The 16,705-nt window shown below is 30.4% G+C and overlaps 1 protein-coding gene across 16 annotated transcripts in view; it reads left to right on the forward strand.

Moving 5' to 3' along the window:
• Window positions 1-16,705, forward strand: part of LOC145259156 (MBT domain-containing protein 1-like) — a 498,271-nt gene that overhangs the window by 288,099 nt on the left and 193,467 nt on the right. For all 16 annotated transcript variants that reach the window (XM_080116886.1, XM_080116877.1, XM_080116884.1 and 13 more), the window contains one exon: window positions 7,683-7,759. In XM_080116886.1, coding sequence (XP_079973012.1) covers window positions 7,683-7,759 — 77 coding nt within the window. The remainder of the gene's footprint in view (window positions 1-7,682; window positions 7,760-16,705) is intronic.

Consider the following 16,705-nt stretch of genomic DNA (forward strand, 5'->3'; position numbering starts at 1 on the left):
TTGTATTTTCTCTTCCTTTTTTCTTGTATTTTTTCTTCCTTTTTTCCTGTATTTTTCTTCCTTTGTTTCTTCTTCCTTTTTTCTTGTATTTTCTCTTCCTTTTTTCTTGTATTTTTTCTTCCTTTTTTCTTGTATTTTTTCTTCCTTTTTTCTTGTATTTTCTCTTCCTTTTTTCTTGTATTTTTTCTTCCTTTTTTCTTGTATTTTTTCTTCCTTTTTTCCTGTATTTTCTCTTCCTTTTTTCTTGTATTTTTTCTTCCTTTTTTCTTGTATTTTTTCTTCCTTTTTTCTTGTATTTTCTCTTCCTTTTTTCTTGTATTTTTTCTTCCTTTTTTCTTGTATTTTTTCTTCCTTTTTTCTTGTATTTTCTCTTCCTTTTTTCTTGTATTTTCTCTTCCTTTTTTCTTGTATTTTTTCTTCCTTTTTTCTTGTATTTTTTCTTCCTTTTTTCTTGTATTTTTTCTTCCTTTTTTCTTGTATTTTTCTTCCTTTGTTTCTTCTTCCTTTTTTCTTGTATTTTCTCTTCCTTTTTTCTTGTATTTTTTCTTCCTTTTTTCTTGTATTTTTTCTTCCTTTTTTCTTGTATTTTTTCTTCCTTTTTTCTTGTATTTTTTCTTCCTTTTTTCTTGTATTTTCTCTTCCTTTTTTCTTGTATTTTTTCTTCCTTTTTTCTTGTATTTTTTCTTCCTTTTTTCTTGTATTTTTTCTTCCTTTTTTCTTGTATTTTTTCTTCCTTTTTTCTTGTATTTTTTCTTCCTTTTTTCTTGTATTTTTTCTTCCTTTTTTCTTGTATTTTTTCTTCCATTTTTCTTGTATTTTTTCTTCCATTTTTCTTGTATTTTTTCTTCCTTTTTTTCTTGTATTTTTTCTTCCTTTTTTCTTGTATTTTTTCTTACTTTTTTCTTGTATTTTTTACCTCCTTTTTTTCTTGTATTTTTTCTTCCTTTTTTTTCTTGTATTTTTTCTTCCTTTTTTTCTTGTATTTTTTCTTCCTTTTTTTCTTGTATTTTTTCTTCCATTTTTCTTGTATTTTTTCTTCCATTTTTCTTGTATTTTTTCTTCCTTTTTTTCTTGTATTTTTTCTTCCTTTTTTTCTTGTATTTTTTCTTCCTTTTTTCTTGTATTTTTTCTTTTTTTCTTGTATTTTTTCTTTTTTTCTTGTATTTTTTTTTCCTTTTTTCTTATATTCTTTTTTCTTCCTATTTTCTTGTAGTTTTCTTGTTTCTTGTATTTTTCTTTTTTCCTCCTTTTTTTTCTTGTATTTTTTCTGTTTTCCTCCTTTTTTTCTTGTATTATTTCTTGTAGGTTTTCTTGTTTCTTTTATTTTTCTTTTTTCCTCCTTTTTTTTCTTGTATTTTTTGCTGTTATCCTCCTTTTTTTCTTGTATTATTTCTTGTAGGTTTTCTTGTTTCTTTTATTTTTCTTTTTTCCTCCTTTTTTTTCTTGTATTTTTTCTGTTTTCCTCCTTTTTTTCTTGTATTTTTTCTGTTTTCCTCCTTTTTTCTTGTATTTTTTCTGTTTTCCTCCTTTTTTTCTTGTATTTTTTCTTTTTTCCTCCTTTTTTTCTTGTATTTTTTCTGTTTTCCTCCTTTTTTTCTTGTATTTTTTTCTGTTTTCCTCCTTTTTTTCTTGTATTTTTTATTTTTTCTTCCTTTTTTTCTTGGATTTTTTCTTGTTTCTTTTCTTTTTTTCCTCCTTTTTTTCTTGTATTTTTTATTTTTCCTCCTTTTTTTCGTGTATTATTTTTTCTTCCTTTTTTCTTCCTTTTTTCTTGTATTTTTTCTTCCTTGTTTCTTGTATTTTTTCTTCCTTGTTTCTTGTATTTTTTCTTCCTTGTTTCTTGTATTTTTCTTCCTTTTTTCTTGTATTTTTTTTTCTTCCTTTTTTTTGTATTTTTTTTTTCTTCCTTTTTTTTTGTATTTTTTTTTCTTCCTTTTTTCTTGTATTTTTTCTAATATATATTTTGTTTCTTGTCTTGTGTTTTCTCGCATTTTTTCCTCTCCTATTTTCTTGAGCTTATTTTTTTCCCTGGTCTTTTTTTCTCTTGGTCTTTTTGTTTTATTTTTCTCTTGGTCTTGTTTTTTCCTTCCTTTGTCTTTTTGTTTTTTCTTTCCTTTGTCTTTTTGTTTTTTCTTTCCTTTGTCTTTTTGTTTTTTCTTTCCTTTGTCTTTTTGTTTTTTCTTTCCTTTGTCTTTTTGTTTTTTCTTTCCTTTGTCTTTTTGTTTTTTCTTTCCTTTGTCTTTTTGTTTTTTCTTTCCTTTGTCTTTTTGTTTTTTCTTTCCTTTGTCTTTTTGTTTTTTCTTTCCTTTGTCTCTTTGTTTTTTCTTTCCTTTGTCTCTTTGTTTTTTCTTTCCTTTGTCTCTTTGTTTTTTCTTTCCTTTGTCTCTTTGTTTTTTCTTTCCTTTGTCTCTTTGTTTTTTCTTTCCTTTGTCTCTTTGTTTTTTCTTTCCTTTGTCTCTTTGTTTTTTCTTTCCTTTGTCTCTTTGTTTTTTCTTTCCTTTGTCTCTTTGTTTTTTCTTTCCTTTGTCTCTTTGTTTTTTCTTTCCTTTGTCTCTTTGTTTTCCTTTGTCTCTTTGTTTTCCTTTGTCTCTTTGTTTTCCTTTGTCTCTTTGTTTTCCTTTGTCTCTTTGTTTTCCTTTGTCTCTTTGTTTTCCTTTGTCTCTTTGTTTTCCTTTGTCTCTTTGTTTTCCTTTGTCTCTTTGTTTTCCTTTGTCTCTTTGTTTTCCTTTGGTCTTTTTGTTGTTTTTTATTGATCTTTGTGTCTTTTTTATTTTTTTGTCTGGGTCTTTTTTTTTCCTGTTTTTTTTCTTTTTTTTCAAATTTCCTTCTTCCAAATTTCCTTTCTTTTCCGAATTTCCTTTTTTTTTTTTTTAATGTTCCGTTTTTTTTGTTTTTTTTTAATTTTCCGTTTTTTTTTTTTTGTTTTTTTTTCTCCACAAAAAAAAAAGAGTTTTAAAAGCTAGTTATATTGCGATGGTCATGTATTACAGCATAAAATATGATTGTCTATTGATAGCCAGAAATCTTAGACAAGGATTATAAGTAATGTATATATTTAAATTTGCCTTGTGCGGCTGGAGATTTAAGGATGGACTTGGTGTCAAAATAGTAATTTTCATACAATATTGACCATGTGTTCTTATTGTAGTTGGTCATAAATAAAAATATAATTTTTTACAAATTGAGTATGCATTATTTTTGGATTTAATATGTATAAAACCATAAGAAATATTGAGAAACTTTTGCTTGCTAAATTTTTGTACATTAATTAATATTTTAAATTTTAATCAAGAAAGAGTTGGATTATGGTGCTGAAACATGCAATTGAACCAGGAACCTTTTAGGGTGCTGAAACATGCAATTGAACCAGGAACCTTTTAGATGTGTTTGGTTAAGTAATTCCTTTCACCAACAACAGTGATATTTGCTCATGTCAGCAGTAGTCCTTGTTTCTTCTTTTCACCACCACCAAGACAATAATCAAAATGTATCAAAAAGGCACGCTAACAATGTAGCATCCAAAACAAAACTGACTCTAGCAAAAAATCCATCTTTTATTTAGCCATTTTAGGACTCCAATTTTTCATAATCATACTTGTCTCGTCATCAAACAGTTCTAAGTTTGCATACCAATTTTTCCTTACTATAGGCACATGCTAATTGGTATCAATTATTTCTTTGTCTTTTTTTCACTTCCACCTCAGGTAAATTGGCTGACTCTGTCTCTGTTTTGTCATCATGTATCAAATTCTCTGACCTGCTCTCTGAAGATGTGCTGTCCAAATCTTCCTTCAACAAAAGGACACTCTAGTGTGGACACAGATCCATGTTGGGGCTTTCCATCTACTAGGACAAACTGTGGACTATCTGACCCTGGCTAAATTTTGTGATACAGCAATTTTTCAGCACCTTTATCTACATACAATCACCAATCTGATAAGGACTGTTCAGGACATTTTACCCAAATTTCATATTTGTAGATCACACTGTCCTAGTATTAGATTTCAGTTTCTTGTATAGTCAAATGAGAGCAATCTATCCTGGACACAATTTGTTTTATAGTACTGTGGCATTGCTCAGTCATTCTCAACCTGGGAATATTTGCAACGAAAATCTGTAAACATCCTGAATTCTTTGCTTTGGAAGGCTGTCATAAGTTGGGTAGCTCCCACAGTGAGCCACACCCAAAAAACACTTAGCAAGTCATGCTTGCAAAGTAATGTGTAATGTTCATTCCCAACATCTGCTTGTTGCTGCTCACCTCTAGTTTTCCTTTTTTCCATTGGACTGGCACTGGATTTATCGATTGGCATTTCGTGCATGACTCTATAGCCGACTTCTCTTGCTTTTTCCATCGCTGAGCAAAATCTTGTAGCAAAATAAGTTGTATGTTGTACTTCCAGGTGTCCATTGCTTTTGTGAATAGTCATGATTCAGGCCTCATCCAGCTCAGCTACATGAATGCCCACTGACCATAAAAACGCTTTGGATATTTCAAGATTTCAAGGTAGTTCTACTAAAGTAGTCATATTTTAAAAACCAAAGCACTTTAAATCTTCCAAATACCACCATTTTGTTCAGAAGTAAATATCCTTTCCTTCCATTAATAAATAATAATCTACGTGATATATTTAAAGTTTTTAGGAAAGTAATGATAAAAATGTTAATGCTATAAATCCGACATTTTGTGTTGGATTCTTTTTTTTGCCCTGCGGTACTTAGAAGCTTAGTACTTATCTCTTATGAAAAATTTTGTCATGAAATTGGGAAAACAATCAGAAAAACGAATCTCACTTACGTACAAAGTAAACTGGCCCATTTGTTTTATTTTGTCTTAAAAATGAAACGCCATGCATTTCAAAAAAAATTTTTTCTAAATGTTTTTTGTACCTCAAGTACTAATTAGCATTTTTATTTTTAGGCATTAAAATTAATAGTTCTGTTTTCTCTTTTGGTACCATCTGTTTTTAAATAAGCTCTCCCTAATAATTTCAAACACTTCAAGGAAAGTAAACAATTTGACTAGTAACATTTACACTTGTTATTGGTTGAGTTTTATAAATAAGATTCTATACTTTTAGCCGATTGTGTTAAAAAAAAAATACCTTAAAAAATAAGTGGAAAAAAAATTAACAAAAATAATTGAATTTAGATTAGAGGGGGTTATTTTCGCATATAAGTTTAATGTATAATGATCTCGATTTCCTGGCCATTCTTGCTCTTTAAAGCAGTTAGTACTCCAAATGCTTTTTATATTTTTTAAATTTGGAAAGTTATATATATATATATATATATATATATATATATATATATATATATATATATATACTAACTAAGTTAGTATATATATATATACTAACTTTCCATATATGTATAAAAATTATGCTACCACTAAGTCTAGGTGAGAGTGACAAACCCACTTCATAAAAATGTTTTCCTTGAACTTGTCATATCATTAACTTTGAATATGAGTGACAAGCTCCACTCTGACAAAATCTTTTAACTCTACCACTATGTCCGAATGGCACCCACTTCAAAATAAAAATCTCTCCATATCTATCACTAGCCCTAAGTCTGAGTAATAAGTTCCATCGTACAAACCATTTTAAAACTACATATAATTTTTTTTTTAAATAAAAAAAAAAGAATAAACCTGCACCCTTTAAAAATCACCCATCATTTATTTCTCATAGATAAACAAATTAACTGCTCTAAAACTCTAGAATGGCCTGAAAATTGTTTTTTTACATGAATTTAGATGTGAAATTAATTCCTCACTCTAAAATAATTGTTTTGTTTTTTTTTCTGACAAATTTTCAGTGTTCACACGTAATTGCCCCTAACCCTACGATTATTCTGAAGTCAGAGTGGCAGCCTTCCATCTCTTACCAAGACCTTCTTAAAAACACATAATTGTTTAAACACACACGCACAGGGTTTATTTCCTATTGAAAAAAATAAAATTGTTAATTACCCTGAAACGTTAAAAATTTTATAACATTATACATTTTCTGCCAAGTTTTTTTAATGTATTCATATGTAATTGCCTAAAAAAAAGGAGAATCACATTTTGGGGAGGCAAGGTGGCAAGTGTTAATCTGCAATAATACCAAAGAAATCTTACAATATATTCATTTCTAACAGTCCTAGTATTAGATTTCAGTTTTTTTGTATATAAAATTACAATTCAACTTTGAGTTCTCTTAACTTGTTTTTTATGGGTACATGGAATGTTTATGGTGTTGCAAAATATTTATGTACATTTATTGCAGATTACGTAGAAATCATGTATTTCTGGAGATTTTCAGTGCCATATTCAGATTCCTTGTACAAAAGCATATTTATGACAAATTTCATTGCTTTTATCTTGTGTTTTAACAAAGATATAGCATTTTTACCTAAAAATTAGTGTAAAAAATGTGATGAAATTGCATATGATCTTAAAAAAAAAATATCCAACGGTGTGAGGCACAAAAATAATCACTTCCTTATTTTTAAAATTTTTAAAAGATTCTTTCTTAGATCAACTCTTTCTATGTTTCTATGTATGCCATTGTTAAGATATTTCTATGTATGCCATTGTTAAGATATTTTAAGCAATTTCAATTTTTTCATGTGTTTTGCTACATCAAGGGTTTGAGTTTTTTTTGTTTTTTTTTTTCATCAAACCACTGCTGTGGCATATGTGTCAGTTGGTAGACACTTTTGAGTTGATGCAACCAACACTACATTCACTTGTATTTCTTCACCAGCTCCTTGAGTGTGTTAAACCATCTTATAATGAGCATTTCACTTGTTGCCTTGCTGTGAACTCGCGCTTTCTCAGTGAGAGTCTTAGGCACCCAGATACATGCAAAGTTTGTCATTATGTGCAATACCTTGCCCTGCCACAGGAAAGCAAGTTAATGCCCATCAACATGGCATAGAGTTCTGCCAAATTAATATGCTGAGCATAATTCTCAGTTCACAGCTAACAAGCATCCTCATACATTGTCTCATATCTTTCCAATGCCACCCAGTTGCTAGCAAGCTGGTATCAACCTATACATTAAATTCCCAGCCATCCATACACCAGTCCCCATAAGCTGGATCACTCTGCCTTACTGAATCTATGGTCTTGTACATCATATACTGGAAGAGGAAATCTGTCACTTTGTCATCCTAGCCCTTTGTGATAGAACTACCTTTTGTCTTGGTATGGCATAAGTCGACCCTTGTCCATCCATATGCAGAGATCCTGATCATATTCTGATTGAATTTCTGCAACCACTTGATATTCAGACACTTCATTGCATAGTTCTTCATGTGCAGTTATCTGCTCACTTCCATACCTAGATTCATGGTCGTCTTCAATGATTAAAGGTAGTGGTATAATCGGGTTCATACAGGGACTTTTACATTGCCGATCCAAATTGCTCATATAGGCCCAAAAGTTATGCCTCTAAATGCCTTTAACACATTGTTTTTCAAAAACAGATCAAACCTCAGTGGTTTACCACCTACTACCAGAATATTGCCTATGCAAAATTAATGTCATGTTAAAAAAAATAGCATTTCCCTATTGAATCATTAAAATGCTTCATATTGATCCTTTTAAGTACATATTTATATTTAAAAACAAAATTTTTAATTATGACCAACTCTGACTCTTTATCGTTGTCATAAGTCTTTCTTTTTTTCAGGTGACCGGATCTTTGATTGGGGGCCATATTTGTCATCTTGTGGCACTGAAGCTGCTCCTGTTAGTTGCTTCAAACATGTAAGTCATAAAAAATTATTTGATAACTTGAATGTTATTTTATTTTGGATTATTTGTATGACTATTGTCATCTTGATGGTTATGTTCAAAATGTTTCAGCCTTTTTCAATCTTATCGAACTTTCTTTTGAACTCTGGAATTTATATAGAATTTCAAGCTAAACTTTTTATTTAATCTACAGTGGTGCATTGTTCTCATTCTGTGTCAGCCATGACCAGGTAGACGTGTTCATTTTATGTTATTCTTAGTATTACCTTATGGATTATCAATTAGAACTAAGAATAGCATGAATTAACCTCAATTCAAATGTAATATGAATAGACATTTTGCTGTTCAACTCCTTATGTAGGATGTCCTTGTAGATATGGTCGCTAATTCTCAGTAGCCTTTGTCGTGTGACGATTTACCTTGTTTAGGATAAAAAATAAAAATTCAGACTGTATCTCCACACACATTTCTAAGATTGTTTAAGATGCTTTATAAGTACTAAAAATTAGGCATAACCAATTTTGTTTATTTGTGGACTGTTATCCTCCTCTTCATAGTTGTTTCACAACGTTTTGGCCAAGTGGTTAACTGCGGTGTGATAGGAATGCTGAGTCTCTTAACTGTATACTCAGGAATTACTGCCTTGCACAATTGTCTCGCCATGTTTTGGCCAACTAATCCTCTAGCCAGCTTTGGGTATGATTGAAACCGCTATCCTCGGACAATGCTCACTTGGAGATTTAACGCCTCTATCTATTGCGCCACAGGCCCCAAAGGGCAATCAAGGTTGGATTTTTTGTTTTTATAAATCCAAGTTTTTTCATTTTTATCTCGTCTTCCATCATGGGTCCATACCGAATGGTATATTATTTTATTATTGGAATCATTTGAGATTAGTAATATATTTGTATATTTGTGGACTGTTATCCTCATCTTCATAGTTATTGTTGCACAACGTTTCAGCCAACTAATCCTCTGGCTGCAACGGGATAGGAATGCCGGGTCTCTTAACTGTATCCTCAGTAATTATCAACTATGAAGATGAGGATAACTGTCCACAAATAAATATACAAATTACTCATCTCAAAGGATTCCAATAATAAAATAATAAACCAGTTTTGTATCGGAAAAATGCGAGTAAATACCAAAACTTAATTTGTATAAAATGCATATAAATAGATTGAAGAAAAATCTGATCCAAAAGAAATATAAACAATGAAACAGTTGATGTAGATTAATGATTTGCAGCAGAACATTTTAGACATTTTGAAAAGAAAAAATTCTAAAAAAAAATAAAATTGCCTTTTGACAAAGAGCAAAATGTATCTTTTATGTCCTTGTTCAGTGAGAGAAAAAATCTTTAAGCTGAAGCAGTTTATATGTTTGTCTCAATCCAGAATGCCTGTTTGGGGAATTGGATTTTCTCCGTATTAAAAACCAATCTTGTGTCTTTGTTGAGAGGCAAATAAAAAGGAACATGCAATCTCCACATTGAGTGTTCAGACATTCATAAGAGAGTATAAATGTGAGATCCCTTATTAGAAATTATACACAACCCCCACTTTGAATCAACATCCATATTTGGCTATTGTTTTTTGAATAACCCCACAAATGTGTGACTCTTCCTCCCATAAGTGGGGAGGTGCAGTGCCACCTATATACATTATTTAGTCATTGGTGGTAAGACTAGTATAACACCGGATTCAATCCGGGAACAGGTGATTAACAAAAGAACATCAAGCAATAATACAAATGTAAAATTTAAATGAAACTCTTTATTAAATTCATGTCACATTCTATGTGATTGCTTATAAACTAAGAGATGAATTTTATCTGATGCCAATGTTAATGTGTAGATATAGACTGGAATTGTTAACCTAATATTGGACCATTTAAAGTCAATGGAGTAGTTGATACAAAAACTTGAAATACTGTGTGTGTGTGTGTGTGTGTGTGTGTGTAATGATGAATGAGATTAAGAAAACAAAAACGCCAGTATAAATATTTGAAAATTTTCTTGTGAAAAGTGACATTCTATTTCAGAAACAAAAATAAAAGGCGTTAGAAATTCAAAAAAAGAAAAGGACTTGCATTGTTAAAGAGAGGGAGATTTTTCATAATGTCATATAGTTGTTAATGTATTTTTAATAGATATGAACGCAGTTAATATTCTTTCTGGAAAAAATGTCTTAAAATTCAAATATAGGTGTGTAACAAATGAAATGAGTGTTTTTGTTATGTAATTTATTGATTGAGATTATATGTATTAATAGGTGTTTCTATGGTGTGAGAGGGTCAAGCTGTGTCTACAATTAAATTATGTTCATTTAATAAAAATTTACTTATAGAAACCTCCATGTCGTTTAATTGTGCTTGAATTTGCGATCAACGCTAATTCAAGAAGTCTCCTGCGCAGTTTATTGGAAATAAATTTAACTATTTTTACTTGTTTAAAGTCAAAGGTGTAGATTATGCTGCAATGAATGAGAGAATAATGCACTTAGAGAATTAATATTTCTTATATCTCTTATATTCATTTAGCCTTTTTTTTCTAATTTATGCTGGGTTCACCAAAGTATCTATGATGGCAATTTTGGCAGGGAACACTAAACAAACTAGGAATTTCAATCATACAAACCATATTACAAAGTTCTGCATTAGAAACTGGTTTGTTTTGGAGATTTTTTTGTTTGTTTTTAATATTTGCCTGATAGTTTGTGATATGGTTTGTATGATTGGAATTCCTAGTAGGTAAAAGATGTCTGTTTGAGAGAAATGTCTGGTATATATAATTTTTCTTTATTTATCCTGGAAAATATTTGTGTCGCTTTTCGCTTAGCATTTAAAAGTGTTTGTAAAGTATTTGAATTCTTTGTCTAGATATTCTGGACTCCAAATGCTGAATGCACATTGGAAGAAACCAATTATACTTGTTTTTATTTTGTTATTATGGTGTGAGTAATCATTTTTGTGTATAGTTTTGCAGTAAACTTTGAAGGCTAGTTTATTATTGGATTTTATAAGTATGTCTAGAAAAGGTAATGAGTTATTGTTTTCTGTTTCATGGGTGAACTTTATGAAGGGTTCGACTGAATCTAAATTGTCTTTAATTTTATCTATGTGTGTGTTTTCAGGAAGAAAAATTAAAATATTGTCAATGTATATATTCTGTATTTGGAGGTAATTTAAATTTGTATGGACCAGATTCTAAGGAAAGGCAGCTGGGAAGGTTACCCATAGGAAGACTGAAATTTTGCTTATAGAAATGGTTATTGAATTTAAAATAAGTCATGCCAGTTATAAGTCTAATAATTTTTATAAAAGTGCCAGAAGGAAAAGATAAGTTAATGTTTGATTTTTTTTTTTTTTTTTTTTTTTTTTTTTAGGTGTTTATGGAGTAAATTTTAGCATTTTTAATGGGGACATTAATATATAATCTTATATCTAAGCTGTGTATAGTTTTGCTATGTACTCTAATGTTTATCTTGTCGAATAAATCTCCAGAGTTCTTTATGTGGGAGGTGCTGATAGTGCGCAGTAGTGGAGTTAAGATGTTGAATATGGCACGTGCAATTTTGTGTTGCACTACCGATGCCAGATATGGGGCGCATAGGGATGTCCGGTTTGTGAGTTTTTGGGAGACCATATAATGACGGAATATTGGAATGGTATTCAATGTATGAAATCCAAGTTTTTTTTTTTTTATATATAAGTAACAATTTCTACAAGCAACTACTTATGGGTAACCCTCTCAGTGGAATATTAGATTAAAGTTCACTGCAAAACTATACACAAAAATGATTACTCACACCATAACAACAAAATAAAAACAAGTATATATATATATATATATATATATATATATATATATATGATGAATGAAATTAAGAAAACAAAAACGCTAGTATAAATATTTGAAAATCAATTATCCAGAGGAAGTCTCGAAATACACAACATTGAGGAACACATAACTCAGTTTGTTCCTTTTTATTTCTCTTTCTCTCTCTCTCTCTCTGTATGTATGTATGTATATATATATATATATATATATATATATAAACTGCAAATGCCCTCAAACACACTTTGGTGTTCCTATATATCTGCATATTTATTTTATAAACTCCTAATAAATTAATATTATGTAATATATAGTTAGTGTTTTGCATTATATTTTAGATATACACAATATTTTCATTGATGTTAAAACATCTGCCTCTGTAATAACAGATACTACACTTTTAATTTAACTAAAATTTCAAGGAATCATTAAAATATTTTTTAGACATTTTTAAATGATACGTATTATCTTCGGACTACTGTTCTCATCTTGAGCGCTATTTTCACAGCGTTTTGATCAATGTAACCTCCCACCTTCAGGAGAATCTGGACGGAATTTTGAACAGAACTCTTTATTTACTTCACTGGAGTAGCATGCTCTCGTTCTGTCAGCCATGACTGGATATAGGTCTTAAGTAATTCACGGTGGAGAGTAAGACGACTCAAAGAAGTAGCACAAATGCGGGGTGACAATTGGTTACTAAGTCGGCCTAGTATAGAATTTAATGCTATTGGAACTGTTAATTATAAGTAATAGATAATATATACAGTAATAAGTAAACATATATATACACACACACAAACAGTGACTGAAAAATATAATTGTGAATTACTTAGGGCCTCTATCCAATCATGGCTGATGGAACAAGAACATGCTACCCCAGTGAAGTAAATAAAGAGTTTTGTTCCAAATTCCTAAGTTTGTCAAGATACACCTGAAGAAGAACATTGTGAAAATAACATTCAAGATGAGAACGATAGTTCAGATTCCAAATAATACATATAACAAATCCTCATCACAAAAATTCAAAAACATTTTTAAATGAAAAAAAAAACAAACCTATTAATTTTATATTATATTTTACTAGGGGTGGATAGTGTAGTATCAGTTGTGTTGTCACAAGACCGTCCTCTCAGGTATTAGATCATCCTGGGGTGGGGGTAATGTATCTTCTGGTGTAATGAGGTCATCTTTCAAGGAACTACGTTCTCCTTTTTGTTGTGTTTTCATGATCCTATATTCGAAGGCATTATCTTTTACAGGAACAATCCCTCCAGGTATTACCTCCCCTAGTTTGTATAGTATGTTTGTTCTTCATGATACCATCTTTCCATAATAGTTTTCTCCATTGTGAAGTGTGTGTTGGGTAATGTACTATCTGTTATGTTGGGATGTCATATTCCCAGGCATTAAATGCCTTTTTTTAGATGGGTTGGTGGTGGCGTTGTCATAATACTATGCTCTGTTTGTTATTATTTCCTCCTTTGGGGTCAGTATAGGAAGATTCAGCATTATATCATCCTCCCAGGTGAGCAAAAATACCCAACTGGAGGGATCATATATTTGCGAGTCGATTATAAATTTAAGGTTGGATTTTCTCCTTAGATCTATTTAGGTCTTACAATCAAAGGGACGGAAGTATGAATTTATTAGAATATAAAGACTTTATAAGTTCTATAAAATAAAGTAAAGTATGTTTTAAGATAATTTTAGCCATAACTATTTGAAATAAATACTCCAATAATAAAACATTAAGCTATGTTAACTATTTTAGTCACAATTATCTATATAAATAAAATGCGTGTCTGAAAATATTTAACCAATAAACTCTTAAACTACTGGTCACATAATACTGAAATTAACAGGAAATAATAATCTTACACCAAGGATGGTTTATAACAAGTAAAATATTTGGAGGGCTAAATAACGTGTACAGGAATATGTCGGCAAGTTGAAATGTAAAATGTTTGTTTCAACTTGTCGACATATTTCAATTACTTTTGAGCATGTGCAAATTCATTCAAAGCTTAAAGTTGTTTAATTTTAAATCTTTCTTATCTGTCAATAGCTCAAACAGTAAAAAGTGCTAAATGTTTTGGGTTCAATTCTAGCTAATGGTACCCAAGTCTTTTTTTTTAACTTTTGAAATCAGTATTATATATTAGGTACAATATAATATTCAATAGAGAATTGGCTCTGTAATAATAAATATGAAACTCACATGAATTAAAATATATTTAAATGTATTTTATGACCGGGAAAGGCTAAATGCCACCCCACTAATATATTTCAAGTACAGTAGAACCCCAGGATATGGTGGCCCTAGGATAAGTTTTTTTTTTTTTTTTTTTTTTTTTTTTTTCAGGTTATGATGTGGATTACATGTTTTTCTGGCTCCTGGTTACCGTATTTTTTCCGCCTTATGATGTTATTTATAATGTTATTCAATTATATACATGTGTATTATATACTGTACTATGTTTTGTTACTAATTTTTAATGTCGTATCCCGGGGTTCTACTGTAGTTTAAAGACTTCAAAAATTGATATATAAGCTTAAAACATCAGAGAATTTCAAAAGTTCACCTTTACAAGAAAGACATCAGTTTAATATGTATTATGTATATTTGCTGCTTATATTAATTTCTAAGTATATAGTATACTAGTTGGGGTACGAGGTGGTGTAGGTAGGAAATCCAGGAGGTGTTAAAAAAAAAAAAGTGGTGGTGGGGGTAAGCAAAACAACATTAAGCAGCCCAGGTGTAGAGGTATTTTATAAAAAAAAAAAAGTGGTAGTAGGCTGTAGACTGTAACCTGTAACGTGAAGGAGAAAAAAAAGGTTTTTTAAAAAAAAAAACGTTACATCTTAGCCGATGCGTCAGTGGCGAAACAGGAAGCCGCGAGCGTTGAAATTAAGCCTAGTCAATCCAATGGAGACAATGACTTGCGAAAATGGCGACAAAAAAAAAAAATTAGAAAACGGCTGAGTTGAGGGTGAAAGAATTAATGTTTTTGGCCAATTTTTCAATATTTGTCATCAGAGACGAGCTTTAAAACGATACCGATCTCATCAGGATCCATTGCACTTGTCAAAAGTTTTTAGCACACATACAAACATACATACACATAAAGACATTTGAGATTTATGTAAGAGACTAGCGGGGGGTACCCAGTGTTGCCCAGGTGTTTAGAAGTGAGGGGGTGGGTAAAATCAAAAGAAAGCAATTTTATAACCCTGTTTAAATATTATATAAAAAAAAAAATGTTAAAACTTAAAAAATCAGGAAATTTCAATTTAGTTTCACTTTATTTATACTAAAAAGCCAAACAAACACGCGACACAACGAAATAGCGCAAATTTTAAAAAGTCGATCAAAATACATCTAGACACGATGTCCCTTCGCAAATCGTATATATTACGATCTAGGGAGTATATAAACAGTTCTAAGACATAGTACCCCCCCCTCCAGGATAAATAATTGATCCATGGATCACAAAGGCCACTAATGACAGTATGCCATTTCAATCATGTGCCATTAATTTTGATGGATAAATTCACCAATGATGCTGCAGTTGTTGCTGATATTTGAACCAAGATATTTGAAACTTGCATTTCTTCTGGGGGAAAAACCTGACCATCTATCTAAATAGTTCCTCACTTATCTTTATCAATATTCCTGGTTTCAGTCTCAAATCATATCGCTCATTCCAAGATTGCACTTGCCCTTGCAGATATTTATTCTTGAAAACCAGTATGATAACGTCTGCATACAAAAATTTCTAAGGAACAGCAACTGACAATCTTGGGTGACTATTCAGTGGCATTAGTTTCTGGAGTGTAATGAATTGATATTTCTGACTATTTTTTACATTTTAATTTTTTTTTTTTTTTTAGAAATATATAACATTGCCCAAGATTACCTATTTAATGTAGAAACTGAAAACATCTGATTTTCCTGGCCTTTGCATGTTGAATGTGGCACACTCTACAAAGTACCATAATTCTTAACACAATTTGGGAAACCTAGTTCATCTATTTTTTCAAGTTTTCCATTTTGAAACTAGTTGGCCTATAATTTGTCTTGTGATGTAAAATAAAACATTTATGTGTGTGTCTGAAAATATTTTCCTGATACTAATAGGTATCCCAAACCAAAGTTTTATTTTCATTATATCTCATTTCATAGTATATAACTAAAACTGTAAGCTACTAACAAGTGAAAAATCCTTATAAATGTAATGTCATCTTGTGGTAAATGAAAATTAATACTAATGAAAGCAATAATTATTAGATGAAACCAACCTAAATACTAGGCAAAATCCCACTACCAATGGGAAAAAAGTGCAAATATGACACGGAAATGCAACTTTGACTGTTCATATCAATTTCATTTCAATAGCTAATGTATTGAATCTTCTTAGTATGATTCATAACACATTAGAGATCAAGATAAGTTTTTCTTTTAATTATAAATTGATAAAACCACTCAATGTGGATCATGTAAAAGCAGTCGAACAAACAATTTGGTGAAAAGGGCAAAAAAGGGTTAAAAAAATGCGTCAAAAGTATATGTTACTGAAATTGCTGTAAAAATGTAACGATTGGAGGTAGAAGCTTAAAACTTTGCAACTTTACTAATTTTTGGGTGAGGAACTAAAAAAAAAAATGTTTGCCTTGTTTCTAATAAAACCTTTCGCCACAGAAATATTTTTACTTTAGGGAATTTAAGCTTGCCAAAAAAGGGCCGACAACAATAAGATTTAGAAATTTTTTATACAAAAAGTCACAACTCTTTTTTTTTTTTTTTTTTTTTTTTTTTTCTTTGCTTAAAGCATTGAAAAACTTTCAACTTAAAAGTGAGATATTTTATAGGCAGAGGTCTTACTACAATTCCTTTCTTTATTGATTTTATCTCAGAATTCTTTCATAAGCTTCTGCTATGGAAGATATATCAAGAACACTCCAAATCCTACCATCACTTGAAACTGGCATTACCTCAAAACCCCATCTGTAAACAAATGCTGACTCTACCTGTGCAATGTCATCTGACAAAGGCCATCAAAAAAAATCTTTTCTACCTTTGGTTGGCCATAAAAATTTTATTATAGTGCTACAAACGC

Source organism: Euprymna scolopes, chromosome 34 (assembly GCF_053919585.1).
Source record: "Euprymna scolopes isolate OS-2025 chromosome 34, ASM5391958v1, whole genome shotgun sequence".
Classification (NCBI taxonomy): Eukaryota; Metazoa; Mollusca; class Cephalopoda; order Sepiida; family Sepiolidae; genus Euprymna; species Euprymna scolopes.